This window comes from Numida meleagris, chromosome 6, assembly GCF_002078875.1.
Source record: "Numida meleagris isolate 19003 breed g44 Domestic line chromosome 6, NumMel1.0, whole genome shotgun sequence".
In the NCBI taxonomy this organism is placed as follows: Eukaryota; Metazoa; Chordata; class Aves; order Galliformes; family Numididae; genus Numida; species Numida meleagris.
This window is the reverse complement of record NC_034414.1, coordinates 24749555-24764432: the sequence shown is the minus strand read 5'-3', so window position 1 is coordinate 24764432 and position 14878 is coordinate 24749555. Positions and strand designations below refer to the sequence as shown.

General features: G+C 42.9%; 1 protein-coding gene across 1 annotated transcript; it reads right to left on the bottom strand.

Moving 5' to 3' along the window:
- VPS18 (VPS18, CORVET/HOPS core subunit) lies at positions 281-12021 on the bottom strand. Its single transcript, XM_021402230.1, has 5 exons — positions 11849-12021; positions 6898-7039; positions 6629-6720; positions 4203-6073; positions 281-3491 (listed from the first exon to the last, which is right to left on the bottom strand). Exons 1-5 carry the CDS (start codon positions 11937-11939, stop codon positions 2763-2765), a joined length of 2925 nt encoding a protein of 974 aa, XP_021257905.1. The 5' UTR covers positions 11940-12021; the 3' UTR covers positions 281-2762.

Below are 14878 nucleotides of genomic sequence, written 5' to 3'. Positions count from 1 at the left end.
CTCCACAAGTTGTCCCATAATACACATTTGCTGTTGTCTCCTATGACTTGCAGCATTTCCTCAGTCACTTGCTTGATACTGAGGCAAGATAACAGGCACAAGTTTGCTTTAGCTGTGCAGGTAAGGCCTAAATTTCTTCAGCATAAGTCTAGCAACATAAGCTTATTCTGGTTATACAGGTCTTAGGCTCCCATCCACCCTTTTGGTTATGCTGTTCTCTGCCTGTATTGAACAGCAGAGATTATTTGCACAGACAAGAATAAGGCTCAAGAACACGTCATTTGTAACAGCCTGTATATAGTTCATTCACAGTTTAACAAAAATAAATAAATACAAAGAACTTCAAAAACCATAAATGTGCTGAAATTACAAGGAGAAAAGATAAAACTGTTATTCTGAAAGCACAGAGGAAGAGATCTTGCAGACTGGATTTATTGGAGAACAGTGAACACTTTGCTTCCTTCTGCCCTTCCCAAAAAACATCTTATTTTCAGTGAGTGGTATTGCAAAGTTGCCATGAAGCACAAGTGAGAATTTACCAAAAGTCTTGAAGTATGTGACAATGTAAGGAAAGCTCAGAAGGTATCTTTATATAGCATCCTCTACTAGTCATTTAACCACTGTTGGAGTCTTTTCAGGTGGTAACGATTTCCACAGCCTCAACAGCAAATAACTTAAAAGATTTTCAGTTAACAGTGGTGAGGGAGTATTTGTGGTATACATATCTACTGCACAAGCCTAGAGCCCTCAGAGAATACAGCATACTGGCCATTAAAAAAATAATGTAGTTTTAGTTTTGTTAACTGAGATGTATGAATATCTAAAACTGAAATCAGTGGGTTTTTGAGGTACTTCCCCCTACTAAGCCATCTCAGGCAGAGACTTGTGAGTTTTAATTTTACAGACCAGATCCTCCCCAGAACGGTCTGAAAGCAAAAAATATTTTTCCATGTCAGAGATAAAACAGAAGCATTTATCTAACACTATAACAAATCTGCTGCACTAACAGGAAAGGAATGTAAGGCTAATACTTTTAATATACCAGGAAAGCATGCTGTAACACCAAAAAGTAAAGAGGTGAAACAAATATTAAGAACGTTCCAAGGAAAATAAGTAACTTTAAGTTACTCTCTCCATCAAGATAAGCTGCTATTACTGTTTCTATGAAAAGTCATAAAAATAGCCACCTCAGGTCTTCTCACTTCAGCTCTGCTTTTTATTACTTGCTTCACATAGATGAAATTCACTCATTTGAGGCTGAAGCTCCCAACAAATGCATGATGGTCTTCTGAAGCTATGGATGGTTATCAAAATTCTTAAGTCAGCTCCTCAAGGAAACCAACTTATATTCCTTTGTAATGAAGTGAAAGACCTAGTTCTACAATCCTATGAACAGGATAAGGGACCTGCAGACTGGGGCAAGCGCTCAAGACAAGCATAGGCTTGTGAAAAAAGAGCTTTTCAGAGAACAATATTTTTTCTTGACTTAACTACAAGAATCATCACTTTTAACATAGATCAATTCTGCTAATTTTGCAATTCAGCCACAACCAGCAGAACTTCATTAAAACTTCAATTTCTCCAGTAGTAAAACAAGGAACGCAGGCTAACCACTGGAGAACTTTTTTTGTTCCATTGCCCACAGTGCAGTGGACAATTCTGGGAAGAATTTTCCAAGTTAGTGCAATAGACAGAAACACTGACTTGCAGCCATTCCCAGAAAGCACTAAATACTGCCAAGAAGGCAGAATACTGCTGGTTACCCAGCACTGGCTTCAAAAAAGAAAGCAAATTTTTCACCAGTTAAGAGTTTTCTGTAGTCTGTCCTTGAGGAAATCTATGACTAGATCTCCATTCCAGTGCTAGAGGGCAGTTTGAAGAGGAGCAGCGCAGAGCAATACAACTGGGCAGTGTTCCTACTTGTCTGAAGAACCACTTGAAAACTTACTAGTGCATGTATCAATTTCGGTTTGAAGTGGAGATGAAAACAAGATCCACTATACAAAGGAAGTCAAAGTGGAAGTGGGATGAAGGTGTAAACAGACAAAGAAGCATTATCAGAAAAAGTGAAAAGTCCCCAGAGAAAATTCAGATGTATGGACTCATCCATAAAGTTTGTGGGAAAGAGAACTGCAGTCAAATGACTTAAGTGTACACCGAGACATCTGCTTGAAAATTATACACATTCTTACACTACATTGTGCAGAAACATGTATTTGTGTAGCAAGATGTTTACAAAATATATATGCAAGAGCACTTCTCCTTTCATGTTCTCTCAGCATGTGGCTACAGACTCAGCAAAAAAAGAAACCGAAGGCAATTCTTGCATTGGAAATGATCAATGAAGACTACACTGTTTAGTGTTCCTCACTGCCTCCAATTTAAGCTTGTCTTCACCAAAACAGATACCATGCAGCAGGGAAGAGAAACCACAGGCTGTTCCCAATTCCTTCTGGGCAACAAGGCACTCCATTAGTTTCACTCTGAGAACCTCAAAACTGCAAACAGCCAACATCTGCTAAAACAAAAATCCAGTAGATCAGCTCTAATCACTTTTTGAGTTTTTAGACAGCAATAGCTATATCTCCACTTTTTTCAAGATTAGTTCACTATAATCCTGATAACAACACCCCATTACTCTTTCCTTAGAGTTCCACAGAAGCCACTGCGTTCCCATCTTTGGAGATTTTACTTCCACCACAGAAGCTTTACAAGTTGTGAACAAAACCTCTCTGGTACATAACAGCTGCAGATTTGGAGAACTACAGCCAGCTTTGCATCTCCTCTTCATATTTCTGGGGATCAATAAAAGGTTTGTCAATGGACCGGATCATCAGCTCACCACAGTACACACATTCAGCTGCCACAATATCATCAATGTCAGCTTTGATCTGTTCCCGGCTCTGCTGCCCCTTCCCTAAACTAGCAGTATCTGCATCCTTGGGACGATGGTGGCCCTTGGAAGGCTGACTGGTAGCTGCTAGCTTCTTCTGAAGATCTTCCAGCTTTGCCTGCTTATAGGCAGGAAGGTTTGGAAAAACTGCTTGGAGAAGACAGTCATAATGAAACATGTGACCACAAAGGAAAAGGTAAAATGGGCGGTTTAGAAGAGGAAAGTCACAAGCAGCACATTTTTCTTGAGGCTCAACAGAGCCATACTTATTTCTCATTTCCTGGATGTCCTCTCGGATTCTCTTGGCACTCTGTGTGGCTTCCTCCATCTCCCTTTTCAGCTCCTCAATGTGCTTGTTGTAGTCCTCCAGAGAGTTACAGATAGCCTCCTTAAAATGGTCAATAGTGACAAAGTCTGGAAAGAATGGCAGGACATCTTCAATCTTCAGCAGGGCACAGCTGGAAAGGCAAGCCATTGCCTTCTTGACATCCTTCTCTTCCTGAACGACATGGCGAGCAATCTTCAACCACAGCTTCTTCCGGAGTTCCTCATCATCTTCAGGGAGATCTGCACAGGACTTGGCAAGATCAACATCCACCTTGAAGGTGAACAGACAAGGAAATTGAGTTAAGCTTTCTTCTTCATTTATCCACCATTCAATGCCTCCATAATAGGAGGTGTTTATAGAAAACCCCTATTGCAATTTCACTGACTAGGGCTGCACTACTGGCCTGCTGCTTATTTACATGTCAAACACCTTCTCTCTTCTCAACCAGCATTTCTCCAGATGGAAGATTTGCTTGCTACGCAGCAGAGAATAAAGCCCAGAACTACAATAAGAGCACATCTATGTTCTGCTGTCTTTGCTTGCCACACATTTCAATGAAGATATAGCAGTGCCTCTGGAGAGAACTCAAACATCACCCTAAAGGTCAGACTAAGCTAACAAAGGCATTCTTCTGATAATTACTACAGCTAGGAATAGGAAGTTAATAGAATCCTGAATAGTAGCTATACAAGCCTTGCATAAATGCAGACACTTTATTTTGTGTTAGAGACTAGGATTAAGACAGATCATACTCTCATTTCTATCTCCCATGCCCCGACTCTCAACTGGGAGATGTTAAAGTAAGTTGTCTACTTAAAACAATTGTGAAAGCTCAGAAGTAAGTTAGAAGTCTTTCCTCCCATACTTATCTGCACAGCTCCAATACCGTGTGTCCATTTCTTCTCAATGCCTTGTTGTTCAAGATAACTTGAAGTAGCTATGTTCCCATATCTCACAGCATGCATGCACAGACACACGTACCTGTAATGCAAGATCCACAGCTTCCTCATATAATTCCATAACTTTGTAAATATGGACACAGGCATGATGGTGCCCATGCTCTGCACATAGGCGCAGTGCATACTTCAGGTCATAGTGGATCCTGTTTGGGTTGGTTCCTGCTTGTTCCAGATATGATAGCAATGAATCCGGCCGACACAAAGCATAGAGAGACAACAGGTAGTTGTGAATAGCTTGCTGCGTTTCCTCCAACTGGTAGACACAGAACTCCATGTATCTAATGGCTTCATTGATCTGCTGGGTGCTGGCACTCTGGCTATAGTTAACAAGGGCTGGAATAAGGTTCCTGGCATCCAGTCTGGAGCCCATAGAAATCCAAGCATCGACTACCTTCTTGGGAATATGCTGGATGAGGACTGGAGAGAACTTGTAAAACAGCTTCTCATCTCTGTGCCGGGACAGCACATTCAGAGCTTCATCGTACTCATCATGCTGACAGTGGTGAGCTACTACTCGCTCATAGTCCTGCATGATGACTGCAAAATAGACCATGTGCTCTGTGTCCCCATGGCTTGCCAAGAGCTCATAAATAGATGCCCGGTTATTAAACAGACAGTCTTTGTTCTTAGGGCTGCTCAGGAAGGTGCGAAACTTCTCCCGGGTATCCAAATAGAGATTCCGCTGTGAGGGATCTCCTTCCAATATACCTAGCCAGTTCAGGTACAGCTCTGTTAGCCACGTGGTCAGCAGAGTGGTCTGTGTCTTCTCAGAATGCTTTAGGTTATTTAACTTCTTAATCAGAAACTCCATCAGGGCCTCTTCTTGCTTGGCTTCAATGAACTTAAGGGCAATTTCCTCAAAATAGTTCTGGGTCAGTGCATAACACTTGGCACTGTCCAGATACCTCTTGTTCTGGAAGCAGTGCTCCGCCTCCTTTGCCAGCACAATATCTAGGCACTCTGGACGGTCTTTACAATATTCTTTGGCTAAATCAAATTTGTTCATATTCATATACATCTTCCACACATCTCTAGATTCCCGCTGGACGTGATAGCGGAACACTACTTTCTCAGTGTGGATCCAGATCTGCTGGACCATAGGATCTTTGATCATGCGTGTCAGTGTGCCAAACTTCTCCAAGAACAGATCTTGAAAAACAACCTGCTCATTCAGTGTGCACACAGCCATCACCCGGTCAGGCAGCAGCAACAGAAAGTGGAACTGGGTGAGCACAATGGATATTGGCTTGTTTCCAGCTACGTCAATATCAGAAGGATAAACCCAGACCCGTTCATCACTCAAAATTGAATCAGGACGGCTATAATCCAATGTACCATATAAGACACCATTTCCCATCATCCAGGCAAAGGAGCGTGGGTTGGAGCGCAGTTTTGGAGTATAAAAGGCTATCTCACTGAAACCAAAGTTGGCTGGAAACTCCCTGAAGCTGGGCAAGTGGTCAGCATGCATGGCAAAAATGGAGCTGAAGCCTTGCTGCTCTGAACCTTCAGGCACTTTGCCGACAAACTGGAAAAGTCTCTTTCGAGTGGTTGCTATAATAAAAAATTTCCCTTCTATCCCTCGTTCAATCTCCAAACAGCAGACAGGTGCAGATCCCGATTCCTCCTCCAGGGTGTAGACCTGTCGGAAGTACTGGTCAGGATTAGTGCTGAAGAGGCTTCCCTCGCTGACAGATATTTCAGCTTCATAGATTTGCCCCTGGGCTGTTCCCACCAGGATAGGCCCGGTGTTGGTCTCTGTACCAAGAAATTTGTTCCAGCCCACGCTTTCAATCAAGTGGCCTTTCCAGCGGGAGAGCGCTCGTACTTTCTGAACACTTCTGTTCAGGTAAAGGCATTCACTGGTGTTCAGAGCGATCAGGAGATGAGAGCCTGCCAAAAGGAGAGGGGCACAAGAAGGAGAGACCAAATTTACACTGAGCCTAAGCATGCCAAATTCCTGAGGCTTCTCAGCCTCACATTAGATAAGCACTGGTAACAACATACTTAATCCAGGGCTTTTCCAGGCATTCGTGAAAAGGGGATTTCCATAACGGATCAGAACAGTAGTCCATATGTTGCAAACAAAAACTGCTAATCTCAGATACTTCAGTGAAAAGGTATTCTTCTAGTTCAGTAACTGTTCTAAGGACAAACATTTCCCAGAGCTCTCTCCTATCCCTGTCAGCTAGTGATACTTATAAGAATCACTTTTCAAGTTTGTGTTTTGTTTGTTAGTTTTTTCAGTCAGTCAAGGCTACAATGAGCTGCAGATGTTTTTCAGTTCATTTAAAAAACATTTTTGTGTACACATACCACAAAGCAAAAGAAAGGAATTCCATGAAAACCACCTGTCTGCCCTATTCACAGAGCCTGTACTTTGTATGCACATTCAGTTGCCTCTGCTGCCAGCCATCATCTGTAAATACAAGCAGCCCATCACCTCACCTGTGTGATCCAAAAACATCTTGTAGACTTTGGCTTCATCTTTGCGTCCCAACTCTACCTGATTAGGTTCATCTGGCTTCCCAAGATCAATCCTGCAAAGACAAAACAGGAACGCATGCTGCCAAACAAAGCTCACATGACATTCATTTCTTATTGTTTTCAATATATGCAGGTTCACGGCTTATCATTTTTCTAATTAAAAGTTCTCCAGCAACTTAAAAAAAAAAAGATGAAAACAAGCAATAACTTCAGGTCACCAGCAGCATTACCTGAGAAGGGTGTCTTTGCCAAGGCTCATACAGAGCTGGTTAGAGGAGACCACTAAGCTGTTGATTTTCTCTGGAGGAGCAAAATCAATCCTTTGCTTGTTAAATATTGGTGTTTCCTTCTCCAGTCGTGCATTTACATATCCTGGAAAAAAAAAATATCTATATATGAGTACTTAAACAAGACCAAAAAAACAAAGCCAAAAAAACCCCATAAGAACTAACATCAGAATCTAGCCTAGAAAGACAGAGTGACCATTGCCTGCTCTGGGCTTCACTGTAAATGGAGTTTACTCCATGGAACACCAACACTGAGAGCAGCACTCACACGGATGTGTAACTGAAAAGTAGTAATACACTTTACTGTCTTGTCACAGAACTGCAAGCTCATCACAAAGAATTCAAGGGGAAGCTGCAAAACTGTCACATGAATGGCATAAAAAGCAGAAAATGAAAGCAGAATCACCAAGTAATTTGTTTTTCTTGGGTGGCAATTTATTCAAGAGAGAAAAGAATGGCTGCTATTACATAGGACACAAAGAGGGCTCTGATTTCATGCTCCCATACATGTAACTTGGGAATACATTTTAATTCTATAGTGATCTCCTTTCTTTTACCATATTGGAATTGAATGAGCTACCACACTTGACATCCATTGTTTATAAGCTAAAACTATTTTCAAAGTCATGTTATTTTGTTGTTTGTTGTTTTCTTTTTTTTGAGGTTTTTTTTTTTTGTGGTGGTGGTACTGTGTGGTTTCTTGTTTGTTTTGTACTCACACTGTATATGTGCTTCAATATACAGAGATGCCTGCTAGATTATTTGCTGCAGGGAATATAGTTCTAGTTCACAATGACTCTTTTACCATACAGCGTATGTTTCCAGACACAACATCATCCTAATAGCAATTTTCAAGCTGTTGCTGGAAGGCACGTGAAATACTTACTAGATCTAGAAAAGTAACCAAGGCCTGGCAATTGCCAAATCAGTGCTCCAGCCCTGGCATAAACTGCTTGCTGAGTCAAAACATATTCAGTCAGTTTATTTTTTCACACCAAATCCTACAATACAGCCAGGTTATGCTGGATTTCCAAAGGATCTGAGCACTATGTCCAAATTCTAAGAAACGTCTGATGAAGTTACGGTTAGAGTTGAGGCTTGGCGTTTGATACAAACTGGCCACTTTGTGGGACACATATTACATTTTCAGCCTAACGAAGCAAAATTTCCAAATCAGTGAACTGAAAATAGGAATACAACCAGCACAAGTTAACTTGTGCAACTGATTAAGTATTCAGCTAGTCAGCTGAGTCCCCAGCAGCTTGGGAAATGCGACATCCAGAGTGAGGAATTACTTATGGAGGAGATCTACCTGGGAAAGGCAGAGATTGGAGAAGGTCTGACCTGAGAAAACTTACATAGTTGTGAAGAAATATGTTAAAGATAAATTATTAATAAACAGCTCAGAAACCTGCTATTTTAAAAAATTCTCATGATCGTCAGCGCAGATGGGCAAGACTAGCTCCTCTGGCTACAACAAAGGCTTAGCCATAGATTAGCAGGTAACAAGCTGAATGTTTAAAGACAGGGAGAACTATAACGACAAGGGGGGTACAGAGAACTAGTACAACAGATACAATCCTCACTAAAGACTAATAGACCTCCTAACCCAAAAATATGGGACTTTTCCTTCTTCACAAATAGAATGATGTGATCTGTGCAACTGCTCTTTCTGAGCCTCCTACGATGAAGTGAAACACTATAAAGGATCTCAGATATGGCAGTGAACCATAAAATACAAAGGCGTTCGTATAAAACTAAAGCCAAGTGAAGATAATCATCGCAGAATCCTGGAACATCTGTATATTCACAAACAGATCTTATCACAAAGTTGCATCCATATCTGTCCCTTGAGACAAGTTTTCCCACTGACTGCATTTCCCATACACAAAAGTCTTACATAACCCCCTGACAAAGAAAACAGCAGAGGATCTGTCTGCCCCCACTATCTCAAGCTAGGAAGCCAGACAGACTTGATATATTGGGGTTAACTCATCTGCTTTGCTCCATGAGCAAGTGAAGGACTTCTAAAGCAAGCAGATCCATGCAGCAGTTAGTTTGGACAGGGAGATTAAAAGAAAAAACAGAGCTATGGCAAGTTAAAGCCGTTCATGGCCAAATTAGCTACCAAGCAAGATGTAAACAGAGAAAATAAACCTGAGTTTGAGGAACTCAAGTAGTGTTTGAGGACTCCCAGGGAAACGGACTTCTTTCATTCTGAAGAGCATAGGCCCAATAAACTCTAGACTAGGACAAACAGCACTTCTCTAAAGCATATTCAATATCTATAGCCTCACCCAGATTATCCTGAAAAACTCTAATTTCAGCTTTGCTGCTGTTGAAAAGGTCAGCATGCTAGTGGAAAGCCACCTGCTAACACCATGTAAAACACATGTTCTTCAATTCAGACTAAGAAGCTGCAATGCCATGGCTTAAACTTGCCATTATGAACAGTGGTTCAGAACATGTAGACAAAGCTCCCAAGCTGAGATTCACATGTCACAGCTAACCTATACACATATGTAAGTAAGAAAGAAATATATATTAGGAAGAAATTCTTTACTGTGAGGGTGGTGAGACACTGGAACAGGTTGCCCAGTGAGGCTGTGAATGCCCCCTCCCTGGAACCATTCAGGGCCAGGCTGGATGGGGCTTTGAGTAACCTGGTCTAGAAGGAGGTGTCCCTGCCTATAGCAGGGGATTGGAACTAGATGATCTTAAAGGTCCCTTCCAACTCAAACCATTCTATGATATAAAGAAAGGAACAGGAAACAAACAAGATCATTGAGTCACATTCACTCAGGTAGTCTTGAGTTTTTTTTCAGATTGGCATCAGGGAAAAGTTGGACAGTGACAGCAAGAGGTAGGGCTTCTGAGGGATTCCGTTTGGTTGGTTTTTATTCAATTATAGTGAAGAAGTCTAGAGTGCACTGATTTTAAGGCTATATCCATTACAGTGACAACAACCACAGCATCACCATCACTAACATAAGGATTTTAACTAGTGTCCATAACAGGACAAGGATGCACTTCTCCAGCTTACAATTCTCTATACAGAAGAAATATCTGTTGTATAACATATATTCCATTCAGAAATTCCCCTTCCTCCATTCTGACCCCAACACCCCTTTCGTGTTCAGGTGAAATTGTACTGCAGTATTTCCCATCCCGATTTCTGGGAAAACCTGCATTTTTCCTAAGAGTTTTGAATCTGTTCAAAGATTTAAGTTCACCAACATCAGTCATGTCTATCAGATCGAAGTAGCTCTTTCCATGCTGAAATTGGAGTACTTGAAGTTTACACTGCAGCTGTACTTGAGGTCTGCAACAGAATGTACAGCTTTGAGAAACAGTACCTGTCCCCAAGCACTAGGAACAACTAACTGAAACAAGGGAATAAATTGTAAGTTCTTCCAAAATTTCTAACCTAACCTTAAGGACTGCTTTGAGGAAGTTAACTATTTACTTACACTTCTTCCAAAGTCAATTAACTTAAACTTCAGCTTGCCCATAGCTTCTACCAGTCCATGTTTTGATCCAAATCAGCACAGTAGTCTGATTTATGAATGACTAAAATCCTTACTACACTGCATCTTTGCAACTTAGCAGCTTCCACAACTTCCTTTGCCAAAATCATTTGTCAGCAAGCAGGCAGATTTCTCAACTGTGAGACAGTCATGACTGAAGAGAGTGTTTCAGCAGTCAAGAAGAAAAGCTGAGTCCTTGGAAATGTATTTTCTGTTGACAGGTTGTCCCAGCACTGTTTTGCTTAACACCTATTGAGGACACTCATTCTTTATGTAATAACACAGAGCAAAGTAACTTAGCGCATATTAAAACAAACAAGAGGAACGTACCTACTTAAGCATGTAGACTCAGAATAATTCTGTCTGTGCATTTATTCTCTATAGTACACAGTGCAGGGTAATTTATCAATTATCAACACATATACAAACCTTGCAACCCAGTTTCCCCAAAGGCTAACAGTGGGCTACAACGTATGAGGAAAAGGCTTGAAAGAACATGCCTGTTTCTAAACACATACCTCTCATATGCCAGTGCTGCACAGCACCTGGCATCATCATGACAATACCAAGTAGAACAGAATCCTCTCACACAACCAACATTTCTCACCCACTACTCAGTGTGATGTTGTGAGGTGGCATATGATGGAAGACTGTTATTGAATCTAATGAGCTCACCTCAGATTTATCAAGAAAAATATTTGCTATTTGCTTGTTTTTTCACATAGGAAAGAAATAACTGATTGGTCATCCCATCTTTACCTTATGTTGATTGCACACCCTCTCAAAAAGTGTACAGTCAGAATATTGTGGTTGTAACAGGCAGGTTCCTTGTTGAGGACCAGAAAGGAAGCAAGACGATCTCTGACAGCTACCACAGCCCTGAACTGAGCAGTGCTGAGGACCGGTTATGATTCATGACTACAGAAGCATAGCACTCCACGCACACATGTTTTTACCACACACTGCTTCCTGGCACACGTGGGTATGGCCTTACGAAGCCCTCCCACAGACAAACAGCCCCTAAATTTTGCTGACACTACTTGTATCACCCTCGAGCTTCATCAGAAAGCCAGCATCCCCTGCGCTGAAACATTTCATACAGCAAGTGACAGCAAAAGAAGGGGCAGCTGAACACTGCAGCACAAAGATAGCAACATATCAGAAAGCACACTTACTGAAAGCACAGCCTGCCATACCCTACTCCCTGCCCCAGGCTGCCACCTCGCCTCCCCTCTCCCTGCCAGAGCACCCCACACAGAGAAGGGTGGGAGCAGGCCTCTGGCTCCCCGGTCCTCAGCCGGGGCTGGGGCCTGCCCATCAGCCGGGGTCGGCCCGACCGGAGGGCTGGAGGCACTGCCAGCACTTACCGGAGTGCGGGATGCCCACGCTGGCGCGGCTCTGCTGCACGGAGGCGGAACGATACAAGGAGTCCTCGTACTCATCCAGAATGGAAGCCATGGCGCCCAACAACACCCAACCCCCCAACCCGGCACCGACCGCTTCCGCCAACGATCACCTGACCCGCGTCACGTGGCTGCACGGTGGCGCTCTGCGCCTGCGCCGTAGCCTTTGGCTCCGCCCCTCACGGGCGCGGAGTGGGGGCTGCCGTGAGGGGCGGGGTGTTCCTGCCTCAACATGGCGGCGGGGCGGGTCGCTGCTGTCTCTAATGGGTTTGTGGTCGGAGCTGGGAGATGTTTGCAGGCTATGTGTTTCGTAAATCACCACATGAATGTACCAGCCTACTTTCCTTCAGCTGTAAACACATCAAATGGCTGCAGCTGGCAGCTGGCTGTGCATAAACACTCCTTTACAGACACCTTGTGACTTTTTTGTAGCACGGTCTTTCCTTTTAGCCGAACAATGAGTGCAGCAAAGCATGTGGAGGCCCAGGGTAGGGCTGTCCCTGAGTTGGGCTGGGTTTGCTCTGTGAGTTCTTCAGGTGAAGCGCGTCGGGCCCAAGTTCTGTATCAAGGAATAATGCATCAGAGAAGAGTTTTCGTCTTGTTCTGGTTATGCCAGCAATTGGTATTTACCCTGTAGCTTAAGCTAGCAGCATTTGTAATGGCATCAGCAAAAAACTAATCTCTTATACGATGCTTTTGGGCTTCATCTTAAATAAAATGAGAACATATATGTGTATATATGGTACATAAATCATATACTATATATATGTAGTATTCACAATGCTCCCTGGCAGGAACAGAAACGTTATTGCGCGGTACAGGACAGCTTGCAGCACACACCCATTGCAGAACAATCCAAGCTCCACTTGCACATCAGCTGGCCGGGATTGGCACCAGCAGCAGCAGTAGCACATGGCTGGTCTTTGCACACACTAACACAGTTGTGTCTCCTCCTCCTCTGCCCTTCTTCTGGAAATCCGCCCCCATAAACCAGGGCTCCTAACCAGAGTGCTCTGCCTCAGGCCTTCTCCATGTTACAGGGCCAGACACGCTGATCCCACACTTGCAGGGCTCCCAGACACTCCTGTGGCATGCCTCTGCAGGGCCACCTCTGCCTGCTCTGTTCAGAGCATATGGTGGCCCTTCCTAACCACCTGCTTGCAAACACCAGCAGGAGCCCACACCTAGCTCCAGCCTGTGCTGCTTACCATTTTTGTGTGGCAGCTCCAAGCCAAAACAACAAAAACGCATTCCTTTGCTCTCCAATTATCCTTATCATCATGAACAGCAAGTGTTCTCATTGTGCTTCTCAGAAAGTGCACGCAAATTGCATTAGGTTTAGGAAAATGAGGTAGGAAGAGATTTAGTGGACTATCAGATCCATTCTCCCACTCATCATACAGCCCTTTCTCTATTCCTGTCAAGCTTTGTCTGAAAGCGTGGGTATTCTTCTGCAACTGCTCCAGCCCGTACCTGCCTCAGATACTGACTGTGTGATTTTGAGCTCTGATTTCCAGTCGAACGTAAGCCATGGGTAGTCTGAATCCATTTGTTCATGCTCAAACACTGTCATGTAGAGTAAATAATCCTCCCATTTGGCATTAAATTCCATTGCAAAAATTAAGTCAGAGCTTTAATTTCATTCTGATTTACCTAACCCAAGATTTACCAGACCTAGATCGTGTTGACTTTCTCCTCCAGTTTCCTGGTGCAAACTAGTCGTCCTTTTCTGTAGCAACCATTTCAGGTGAGGTCTCCTCTATTGCCTTAAACAATGATGCTTCTACTTTTGTCTTTTTAGTCACCTTTAGCAGTAGGAAACTGAAAGGTTTTTTTGGTAAGGGGAAAATAAACCATCTCAAAATGTAACCGGACATTAGGTTAACCTGATATTTCTGCACAAATTTCTCAGCATTCAGCTACAATGAGTATTTCCATTCAAAGTGTACATCAGGACATATTTTTGTAATCTTTTTTTCATGATCAGGTCCAGAAGTAGAAGAGATTTTCTTTCCCATTTTGGCAGATACCAGCCCCAGTTACGACATACCTCATGAGAAACCTTTCTCCTAGTTTGGTGTGGTTAAATTGGAAGTCAGATCCTCACCTTATTTGGAAATGAATCTTCAGCCCAAAGCTAACTCGGGCCCACAAACCTGCTCCATCCGTCTGCAGTATCATCTGTGATTACTGAATTTACAAACATGTGCAGTAACTGTACCCTAGCACTGCATTCACAGGTTTGATATTCTGAAAAGAGTAGGGAAATGGGTTGCAGGCAGAGGATTTATCAGCTCTTTGATTCACTAAGAGTATGTGAAGAATCACAATGATTACGTTTTGTGTGTAGTAGTAGTATTAACTTCATGACCCATGGGAGAGATTTCAGTGAGCAATTCTGATGATGCATTTCAACTGGAAAACCAAATTCTGGTCTTGTTTCTGTGGCTGTGCTCACACTCACCATAGATTCAGCTTAAATGGTTAACATCTTCTCAAAGCTATGGACACGGCTGTCAACATTTAGATGCTGTATAACGTCTAACCTCTTCAACTGCCTTTTGGAACAGATTTTAGATAGTGGCATGGACAAACGTGTACTATACGAGAGGCCCAGATTCCCAGGAGATTGAGCTCATGTAAATCTGGGCTCCCATTAGATCCCCTCTGCCATTTCTGGCTGCCCTGCTCGGCCCATGCTGTGTGCACTAGTGCATGTGTGCTTGCAGAATGAGCTATTCAGTGCCCCACATCATATGACCATATGATCCATGATCTGCTGGTGCAGAAGACAGGGCAGGAGGATGTGGCTTTGGGAAGAGGGAAGGGCACAACAAATGCATCTGATATCTAAATGACTTGAATTGACCCAGAGATTACCTAGAAACACAGTTATGACATTAATTAAACCCTGGACTTCCCTACTGATTTTCACTGCAGACATGGTACTGGTCATCACTTAATCTCACTATCTATAGAATACTCCATAACTGT

Bases quoted from the DNA above. Each gene is read 5' to 3' on its own strand.
- VPS18 (XM_021402230.1), bottom strand. From the start codon at position 11,939: ATGGCTTCCATTCTGGATGAGTACGAGGACTCCTTGTATCGTTCCGCC. The intron at 6,074-6,628 runs GTGAGGTGATGG...TCCTTTTGGCAG, and splicing joins GATGTTTTTGGATCACACAG to GCTCTCATCTCCTGATCGCT. The intron at 3,492-4,202 runs GTACGTGTGTCT...TTCACCTTCAAG, and splicing joins CTGTGGATCTTGCATTACAG to GTGGATGTTGATCTTGCCAA.